The sequence below is a fragment of the Chelon labrosus genome (genome assembly GCF_963514085.1).
Source record: "Chelon labrosus genome assembly, chromosome: 19".
Lineage (NCBI taxonomy): Eukaryota > Metazoa > Chordata > Actinopteri > Mugiliformes > Mugilidae > Chelon > Chelon labrosus.
The window spans coordinates 5,244,946-5,255,605 of NC_140352.1; the positions used below are offsets into that span (position 1 = coordinate 5,244,946).

At 45.8% G+C, this 10,660-nt stretch overlaps 1 protein-coding gene across 1 annotated transcript; it reads left to right on the forward strand.

Annotated features, from left to right (window-relative positions):
• Positions 1–188: 188 nt before the first annotated feature.
• dclre1a (DNA cross-link repair 1A (PSO2 homolog, S. cerevisiae)) lies at positions 189–10,345 on the forward strand. The gene is made up of 9 exons (XM_084567948.1): positions 189–817; positions 1,372–2,727; positions 2,813–2,946; positions 4,911–5,029; positions 6,362–6,505; positions 6,588–6,733; positions 7,353–7,507; positions 7,873–8,014; positions 9,796–10,345. Exons 1-9 carry the CDS (start codon positions 406–408, stop codon positions 9,960–9,962), a joined length of 2,775 nt encoding a protein of 924 aa, XP_084424074.1. The 5' UTR covers positions 189–405; the 3' UTR covers positions 9,963–10,345.
• Positions 10,346–10,660: the final 315 nt, after the last annotated feature.

Here is a 10,660-nt window from a genome sequence, read left to right on the forward strand (position 1 = left end):
CCGGAGTCTTCAGCTACCGTAAACTAAGCTAAAATATAAAAATGTCCATCTATATATTTTTTTAGAGTCTTAAACTTTAACAACCGGCGTTTTCAATCGTGTTGAAAATATGTCGAAAGTGCAGCTCGCTTCCTCCGCTTGTGTTTACATTGATTCATTGCTGCACTGTGGCGGTAAGAGCTAACCGGTTAATGTACCACAAACGGTTTATGGAGAAGAAAAGTACGGTTTTTTCATAACTAATAACTATAAGAAACTATTTTTGTGGCCACACTCGTTTATAGATTATTAAGAAACCTGCAGGTAGTTGTTAATATACTGTAAGTTTGTATTATCACCGCGGGATGTTACCTAACATCGGTCCTTTCGTAATAACACGGATTTTGAGGAGGTCGTTGGGTCCAGATGTCACAGAAAGACGACAGTGAAAGTGACATTTGGGACTATAGACCTCTTAAGAAGAAGAAAAAAAACAGACATGCGTCGCCGTCTGACACTACTGTGATTAAAAGAAAGTGCACTGCCAGGACGATCTCCAAGAAGAAGAAAGACATCTGTCCCTCAGTCAAGTCACGGGACAACGATGCAGAAGCAGCAGCTGGAAGTAGTGGAGATTGTGTCCGAGTTGCCAGTGTTGAAGGATGTGGCAACTTGGAGGCAACCGATTTACCCTCTCCTGCCAGTGATGGTGCAGATGAGGGACAGTCTTCTGGAGACTTTTGTCCCATCTGTCAGATGCCTTTCTACATTTTGGTTGTGCAGTCCCAAAGATGGCACGTTGCTGAATGTCTGGACACCCCCAGGGACCAATGCAAAGGTACAGACGTCCAGTATATACACCGATCAGGCGTAACATTATGACCAATGTTGTGCAGGTGTCCCTTGTGCCTCCAAATCAATTGTGAATGGACGTGGGCCTTCTGAGGGTGTCCTGTGGTGTCTGGTGGGGGGTGTCTGTGTCAGGCTGCATCCTGCTGGGGATGGGGTGGGGGTGCAGGTGCCTGGTCTGGTCTAGGTGGGTGCTACATGTCTAAGTATCATCCACTCCAATGAATGCCAGGTCCAAAAGTTTCCCAGCAGAACACTGATTTGTCACAAGATGGTCGATGTTATTTACTTTCTCCTGTTAGTGGTCATAATGTTGTGGCTGATTGGTGGATATAAAAACAGAACAGAATCCACAGCTTCATGTAGATTGTAGAGTCCGGATTCCTTGTTGCACGTTTGATGTTCATGATTTTTTAGGAAAAGTAATGAACCTAAAAGAAGATCTCGTCGTCTTTAAACCGTTAAAACTCTTTTCATTTATGATTCTGCACCCTGTCCCGACAAGCCTAACCCGCTGTGCACGTGTTTGATTTGTTCTTACAGAATGCCCAGACGGCCTTCAGTGCTCCTCCACCATTCCAAACCATTACAAGAAGTTCAACCACTCCCTGCTGTCCCACAGCCGAGCCAACAGCGACGCAGCCCTCCTCAGTGCGCCCCGGCAGGCAGGGACCGGCCTGCGTCGTCCCCCGGGATCGATAAACATCGAGGAGGCGGCGGCGGACGGCTGCGTTTTAGAGTCCTCGCAGGACAGCGCAGTCAGCCTCTCTGACATTTCCACTCACAGTGTTTCTCCTCCCGATGATCACAATTTAACGCCCAAGTCAAAAGTTACAAACGGGCTTCTTAAGCTGCGCTCACCGGCCCCGGAGGATTTTAAGAAAAAGAAAGGTTGGTCGTCAAATAGTAAAAGCCAGAAGGCACTCACTGCTTCCCAGGAAAGTAAAAAAGAGCTTTCATCCACTCCTGTCAAGGAACACAGTGGAGGTTTACCTTCACCAAAAAATTATGATGAGATATCATACTCTCCTCTTTCTGAGTTCCCTGCAGACACTGAAGATAACAACAATGAGTGTAGAAAAGCTCTTTTTAATAACGATGCCTTTGAAAACAAGGAAGAAGACTCCATGGTGCTGTTCAGTGACAGCTTCTCCAGTGACGACGAGGTCCTCGCTGAATTTATAGATAATAATTTGGGAGCCAATAACGCTCCAGAAAAGGAGGCGTCCTCCTCAAACACCCAGCTGTGTTCAGTTTCCTCATTAGCACCTACTAATCAATCTGCTGCCTTGGCATTTTCACAGAACAGAGCCGATCGCTCAGGGGAACAAGCAACTTGTAAATCTAATGAAATCGGTACGACTAGCATTCAGTCTCCACAGAGGATTGTTTTAGAGCGGCTAAGAGAAACTCTAAGCTCAGAAAACTTCAACAGCGGCAGTATTCAAACACAACAACTTCCAACAACGGCTCCTCCTCTATCTCAAAACTTCACTGCCCCAAGATCTCAGAGCATGGCGCCTCGGAAGGGCCACAGCAAGGCGGGTCAGGCCTCGGGTCTGAAACAAACGGACATCGGGGTGTTCTTCGGTCTCAAGCCGTTCAAGGAGAAGGAGAAAGAAGAAGCCGAGCGGGAGCCGACTCTCGGCGCCTCCGTTAACCCTGCAGGTGGCGGGACCTCGGGACGAAGGAGACAAAGGGGAGGCAGGCAGGGGGCGAGCAAGGCCGACGCAGCCGCGGAAACGCCACAGGCCGCGGAAACGGGCGCCGGTTTAGCGGCTGGTCAGGTAGAAACGGGGAGAGGTGGGAGCAGAGGATGGAGAAGAAGTAGGTGGAACAGAAGCAATGCTGACGGAGAGGTGCAGTTACCACGCTGTCCGTTTTACAAGAAAATTCCAGGTTAGTAACGGTATACATACATTACTTTATACATTTATGGTTAATTATTCTGTAATCTGAGATGTATATTTAAAATTTTGCTCAGGCACAAGGTTTGTCGTCGACGCCTTTCACTACGGGGAGATAGACGGCATCACTGCCTACTTCCTAACACATTTCCACTCGGACCACTATGGAGGGTTGACCAAGAACTCCACACTTCCAATCTACTGCAACAGAGTAAGTAGGGTTTTGGTTCTTGTGAAACATAAATGACTTTTGGTTATACTGGGATATCAAAGTGTCAAAGATGATCGCATTTTATGTCACAATCTCATTTTATGTCACGAGTAATGGCTAGCAGGTGTTGGATTTGGCCTCGGAACTAATCTGAGTCCGCACGTATTCGACATCACACATGACAAGACAGGAACGACATGTCAGTTTGCCTGAAGTCCCGTGTCGTTAAAAGATAGCAGCCTCCCTCTCCAGGTTCTTTTTAATCCTTCAGTGCCACTTATTTGAAAGTGACACAAACTCTTCTCCTATTTACTTGCGTCTGATTAAAAAAAAAAAAAAACGCTTCTCGACTGCTGTCTTGCTCTGCATTCGTAAAAGGAGACACCTGATCCATTCTGCTATCTCACTGCTCTGCATTTGCTCAGTAATGGAAAAACCGTCTTGGAGTTATGCAGTTATGCAGCTATGAATACTAATTTGCCAATAACTCGGACCATATTGGAGTCAATTAAGATTTGAAGACCTTTAGTGGAGGGTTTTTTCTTTTTTTTTTTGGACACGGTTGTGCGGAAACTCACTTGATATGCAGGAACTTTAGTCTTTCGTCTGCGTCTCAGTCTTTTTTGAGTGAATTGATTTTTTGCAAGTATACATTTTTAATTTAAGGCTCGCTTGGGGGACTAGATGCTGTAGCCTAAACTGGTGCGAGCCATCCTGCTTTCCACTTTCAACAACGGCAACTGTAACTTACAAATATTTGCATCTCTGAACCTCCTCAGTTAACCTTTCCTCGATGTTTTCCATCTTTATTGATCCAAAACAATCAATTTGAAAGTTGCGCCTATTAGCCTCTTGATCGCTTCTGTTAGGCTTAAATGAGCTGTAAATACTTTATAGTACCAAACCTTCACCAATGTATATACTGTATATTTCCTCTGATAATGACCTCTGACAAAACATCTGTCCAAACTTTGATTTTATAGCACATCCTTCATAATTCTTGAGTGAAAAGAGGAAATAAAAAACCTGCAAATCGAACAAAACTCTTTAAAATAAATTAAAACGAACCCCAAATTACAGAGATGCCGATTCACAATGAATTAGTGTTATCACAGGTCCTCTGAGTTAGGAGAAATATGGTAGGTAATTTGCGGTATGATTTTCACATTGCATACGAATCCGGCTAAAATGGCGTAAATTATGGTATTCAGTGTGAAATATAATGATGAAAGAGACTAGTCTCATCAAGTGGGTCGGATCGATCACAGTGCCGTGTGTATTTTCCAGTGATTGAAGCTAAAAACAGATTTACAAAGTGTTGTTTGGAATCTATTTGGGTTCGTTCAGCTGGTAGGTCACAGAAACTGAATGGGTGCTAGGTGGGTCATAGCCCAGAAAAGCTAGAATCCCAGAGGACATTTCCGAGTCGATGAGACTTTAAAGCTGCAGCAACGTAAAGAGCGCTGATGATGGATAGATGGATAGATTCTTTCTTAATTCATAGACTCAGCTGAGCCTTCGTCGGTCTTCTGATTGGTCTGCTTAGCCACCAATCAGATAGCTCCTACCCTTTAATTAAGTCCCAACTTCCTATGTTACTGTTGGACGAGCAGATGCCCATGCAGGGGTCCATTCCTACTGAAAAATGTTGACTTGGTTAGCACTGAATCTTGTGATTCTGCAAAAACGTCTAAAACATACAGTTGACACCTGTAGGAACAATAACCATAAATAAAAACTAAACTGGTGAAGTCTAGACTCAACATTTGTCTGTGGGAATGGACCCTGCACTGATATCGTTTGTCCAAACTAGCATTAAAGTATGAAGACAGGACTTAAACGGTAGGAGTCCTCCGCTTGAAGGTCAGAAGACAAAGGGTCAATTTTAGTTTATTGGCTGCTGCTGCTGCATCACTGAGTGCCGTTATGATTCATGTCGGCTGACAGCTGCCTCTCCCGCTCAGATCACGGGGAACCTGGTGAAGAGCAAGCTGAAGGTGGCGGAGCAGTACGTCCACGTCCTCCCCATGAACACAGAGGTCACCGTGGAGGGAGTCAGAGTCATCCTCCTGGACGCCAACCAGTGAGTCAGCCGTGACGTCAGCGCGGATCAGCTGCTTAGCATTGGCCGCACACTTTGTGCAGTGTGTGTGTGTGTCTGTCTGTATCCACTGTTCATTGTGAGAAAGCAGGGACATCGATCGAATTCGGCTGTCCAAACAGCTGGTTAAAAGGACTTCGCACAGACCAATAACACCATTATTTTATGTGAAACGTGTTCATAAGTGAGCAGAGAAAAGCTGATGCTAGAATAGAAGATTAGGAGAATGCAGCAAACAGAACGACATTCATGAGTATTTACATGTTCGATAAAGAGCAGGAAGAAATATCCACTTATTAATTCCTTCAGCTTTCTCGCTGTTCATTAATTGTTGTGCCCCTCTGCACCTCTCAGGGGTCTTTGGTTAGAGCTTCTGCTTTACTATCTACCCATTTTGCTGCTAAATTCAAACTTGAGGTTGATGCTAGACGTTCTAAATACATTCCACAGTCCCAGAGAAAGCACTGAGAAAGAAGCCCAAGCTTTTCTCGTGGCCACTTCAACGCTCTGAGGTGTACCTTAGTGGTGATTTTTTCTCTACCATGCGTAGAGAACGGCAGTCAGAGGTTTAAGCATTGAGGCAACGTTGTCCAAAACAAGAACCTGGAAGAAGAGTCAAAAAATTGTTGTTGCAGATCAGAAGGATGCTCCCATAAAGCGACAGTTGCATGGTGACAAAGTCAAATACAAATAGAATAAAAAGTAATATAAAAATAAGATGTGTGATGCATAAAAACCAAATGTTGCACAAGTATTCATTCAAGTTGTTGTAAAGTTTGATGGCCACAGGCAGGAATGAGCTCCTGTGATGTTCCTGTGCAGCATTTGGGTTGGATGAGTCCATTACTGAAGGTTCTTCTCAGACTGGCCAGTGTGTTGTGGAGTGAGTGGGAGGGAAGAGTTGTCCAGGATGGTCTTCACTCTTGCCAACACCCTCCTCCTGTGTTCAGAGTCCAGCTTTGACCAGCCTACGGCATCACTTGGCCTTGCAGATCAGTTTTATTGGTTCTGTTAGTGTCCACCGCTCTCAGCCTGCTGTCCCAGCATGCAACGGGATACAGGAGCGCCCAGGCCACAACAGACTCCGGCAGATGTTGAAGGACCTCGGTCTCCTCAGAAAATAGAATTAGGTCTGGCCCTTCCCGTAGAGCAGCCTCAGTGTTCTTAATTTAAACTTGATTTTAGTCTTCATTGACCAGTCTCTTCTCAAAAGCTCCAATTAATTACACGAGACGTTTCTCACTTTAGTTCGTGACGTTCCTCCTCCGCTCTCGTCTCCATCTCCACCTCATGTCTCCTGCCTGTAACTTTCAGTTGTCCCGGAGCCGCCATGCTGCTGTTTTTCCTGCCCGACGGACAGACGGTCCTCCACACGGGAGACTTCAGAGCCGACCCCTCGATGGAGACGTACCCCGAGCTGCTCGGCTGCCGGGTGCAGACGCTCTATCTGGACACCACGTAAGCGCTCCTCGTTCTCCTCCTCGTTGAACAACCTGTAATGAAACTCTACCAGCGTTCACGTTTGACCCTCTTTTCACAGCTACTGCAGCCCTGAGTACACCTTCCCCAGACAGCAAGAGGTCATCAACTACGCCGCCAGCACAGCCTTCGAGCTGGTGACGCTCAGCCCGCGTACCCTCGTGGTGTGTGGCTCCTACTCTGTTGGGAAGGAGAAGGTGTTTCTGGGTACGTGTTTGGGAAATAAAGCTCTTTCTAAATATGAATCCAAATGTTTGTGATGACGGGATATATTCTCTGTGCCGTTCCTCTTTTGAAATATCAGAAAGGGCACACACACGGCGTAGATTAGAAATGCTGAGTGAAAGGATTGGGAGCGGACGCAGCCGTGAATCACTGGCTGACCTTTCCTCTCACTGAAAGGACATCTGATATTTGATTGTGGATTAGTCCGTTTTTTTGGGGAGGGGAAAGAGCCGCTCGCCATGCAGAGGCAAACAGTCCTCTAGTGTGAATAATGGTTTGCTTTTGTACGGCGAGGCGCTCTGACTCAGTGCTGGCAGAGAGGGAGCAGCGTGCATTCATGCCGTAATCACAGCTGCTTCAACGAGCTCTGCGTGAAGTGGAAGACACGGCTAATTCAATTGACTGTACTCATTCGCTTCGTTATTCCAGTGGAGTGTTTGTACACTCGGAGCGCTCGCTCTACAAGGCAGGAAATGCCTCCAAACCGGGCCATTTCAACTGTTTCTGTATGAACGTATATTTTTGTACAACGTGTTCCAGAGAACTTTTAAAATAAAACGTGTAAGCCTCACGCAAAACCTCGTTCTGGCTTCGTTCGCAGCGCTGGCAGACGTCCTAGGCTCTAAAGTGTGCCTCTCTAGGGACAAATACAACACCATGTGCTGTCTGGAGTCGAAGCAAATCAGAGAACGCATAACCACCGACTGGAAGGCAGCCCAGGTCCATGTGCTGCCCATGATGCAACTAAATGTCAAAGTAAGTGCTGCACATTTATCTGGTTATGGCATACGTTTAGAAAATAAAAACATTGGGGATACGTGGTGTAACAGAGCTGAGCTGAGTTTAACTCCTAACGAGAAGAGGAGTTAAAAATAATTGGGAAATTAAAATTCTCGAGGAAAAACCGAAGCATTTACATTCGCCATCTGTATAACTGCAGATAAGTCCCGGAGTCAGTATAATTCGGGCTTCGCTAGGCACGGAAAAGGCTGACCTGGAGAGGGGGAATGGCAGCAGCAGCAGTTTATGATTTTCATGTGTCATCAATAAGAGCTACTGCCTCTTCCGTCTTCTTTTTGAACGCCTTAAATATGAAATCTCTCCACGTACCTTCTCTGCAGAAGCTGCAGGATCACCTGGCGCGCTTTTCGGGACAGTACGATCAGCTGGTGGCCTTCAAGCCGACGGGATGGACGTTCAGTCAGCAGGTGGAGTCGGTGGAAGACATCCAGCCTCAGATCAGCGGCAACATCTCCATCTACGGTATGTGCAGGTCCATGTCCGAGGCGTGTAACTGACATGAGAGACACGCAAAAAAAAAAAAAACATCAATATAGATTTCTATTAAATCAGTTTTTATCTTTTCACAGTGAACTAGGGTCCTGCTGTAGTTAAAAAAAAAAAAAAAAAATCTTCTTCAAGGTTAAAGTAATTAATTTGTCTTTTACAGACCAGAAATAGAAACTTATTAAGGTAAATGACCTTGTAATCTTACCACATGCTGCGAAGACTTAATCACAAAATCAGCTTTCTATTTTTTTTTTTTTTGCCAGAAATGTGAACGTTGCTCTCGTTGTTGTATTTAGCCAACAGCTCCCTCTTTTGGCAAACCGAGGAGGGAGAGAGAGGGAGGGAAGGAGTTTGAGAACACAGAATATCTCGGTGCCAGGTTACTTCGACTTTGTAAAATCAAGAGAACGCCGTGTCTCTTGTTCTTGCAGCATGGAGGCCGGACAGTCGCCTAGCGTTGATTTAAATAAATACATAAAACCAACGCTGAAATGCTGCACGACTCGATTTGCAGTTACAGATTCAGTTTTTCTTCCTGTCCCCCTCCCGTTTTGAAGATCTGAATAGATCCGTCAACAGCCTCAGCCATCTGGCTCCTAACCTACAATCACCAGCTAGAGGCCTCGGCGATGCACACTCGCACATGATTTCCTCCTCCTCAGCAGTTTGTGTGCCACTCGGCCGGAAGCCAATTTGCGCTCGCTCTCCCTCTCTCCGCCTCGTGCTCCTCCTCCTCCTCCTTCTTGCCCTTCCCAACCATATGCCCCTACTCCCGCTAATATTGTTCTCTGCATGTGGGCGGACTCGGCTGTATACTTGATCAGCCTTACTTTCAGCGGTGAAGCGAGGACGGAGCAGAGGCGGTGGCGGCAGCAGCAGCAGCGGCGGGCTCAAGCTGCGTTTTTTATTTCCTATCTGAAACGGCGCGGATGCATCATTTGATTGTTTTGACGGTTCGGCGTCGGGAGCATCTGGTCCCTTGCTTTAAGACTTTTCCCCGCTGCTCGTCTCCGTTTTTTAAATTACAAACATCTGCCTCCGTGTCGAGTTTTGACCTCGAACCAAATCTCCCCAGTATTGATGGAGGCAAACGTTTCTTTATGATTATATTCGGAATAAAAATATCAATCTGAACGCTCCCTCTGGTCCAGCTCTTTCTCCACAGGACTTCCTGTTGAATAGAACATTCAAAAAACAAAACACCTACTCTGCTCATCAGTCATTTCCTGCTGCTTATTTGACATCTGATTCTGGGTATTGTTTTATATAGCATCGGTAACGATCCATATTGTCTCGAGACGCTTTTACAAAACCCGATGTGAAAGCCCCAGAGCAAACACGAAGGCTGACGGCGGCAAGAAAAGAAACTCCCTTTTAACGGGAAGAAACCTTGAGCAGAACCTTAAGATCATGTGCTTGAGGCCGGTAGTAGCACACAAATGCATGAGAAGATATTAGAGGATAGGCGCTCAGTGCATTGTCCCCCAGCAGCCTAGGCCTATAGCAGCATGGTTCAGCCTCTACTTCCCATTCTACTTGAAGAAACTCTAGGAAGACTCTAGAAGTAAGCCTGCACTTTGAGATAGAAGTGATCAATTGGGGTGAAATGCCACTATGAGGCCTTTAAGATGGAGCCAGGCTAAAAGCTGCACAAGCAAATTTCCTAGTGATGTTTTTTTTTCTCTGTGCAATGACAATAAAGCCATAAAATGTGCATGCTACGCGCTAACGGCGTTTCCGTTCCCTTCCGCTAGGAGTCCCGTACAGCGAGCACAGCAGCTTTCTGGAGCTGAAGCGGTTCGTCCAGTGGCTGCGGCCGCTCAAGATCATTCCTACGGTCAACAACGGCAGCTGGGCGAGCAGGAAGGCTATGGAGAAGTGTTTCGGCGAGTGGCTCAGGGAGACCAGAGCTAAGCTGTGAACGCGCTGAAGTGTCGCAGCCGGTTTCCAGAACTCATCTGCTGCTCGTTGTATCAAGAACAACACATTCACGATATCTTGAATCTGCTCTGATGTCTGCAGATTTTAACACTACTCGTTTTTATAACTGTTAATAAACAGCTCTCACATCTGCAAAATGACTATGCACTCTCGGACCAGAATCATATTTTTGTGCTTTTATGCTCAATGACATGAACTATGGCAGATTTTAACAGGTTGTGCACGTGATGTTTACGCTCAGACGACTCGTCCAGACGTTATTTTTCACTTCATCAAGTGCTGCTCTGAAACTGTGCAATTCTCTTCACAGTGTTTGTGTTTTTTGTAAAATAATTAAAACTTTTACACTGAAAAATAAACGTTTAAATCATTATTAGAACTTCTGCTTCCTTTTTTTCTTTAATTCAACATTAACTTTGCACTTTAGAATCAACATTAACTTGCAAACTGCAAATCAAATAGTTTTATACTGCAGGTCCATTAAAGCACGTATAGGGTTAAGAAGAAGAAGCGTCGCTCTCGTGTGTCGGCTTCGTGAACCGGTTTTGAAGTGTTCAGTCAGATCAGTCGAGGAGGGGGTGGTGGTTTATCTCTGAGACGGCAGAGGCGGCTTTCACAATCTCAGTCTCTGTAAAACAGGCTTTCCTCGGAGTCACAGCGTGGTTTCCTCCTTTCATG

Excerpts from the sequence above, each read along its gene's own strand:
- dclre1a (XM_084567948.1), top strand. The coding sequence starts at position 406 with ATGTCACAGAAAGACGACAGTGAAAGTGACATTTGGGACTATAGACCT. Across the intron at positions 2,728-2,812 it reads GTTTTACAAGAAAATTCCAG|GCACAAGGTTTGTCGTCGAC; the intron begins GTTAGTAACGGT and ends AATTTTGCTCAG. Across the intron at positions 2,947-4,910 it reads TTCCAATCTACTGCAACAGA|ATCACGGGGAACCTGGTGAA; the intron begins GTAAGTAGGGTT and ends TCTCCCGCTCAG.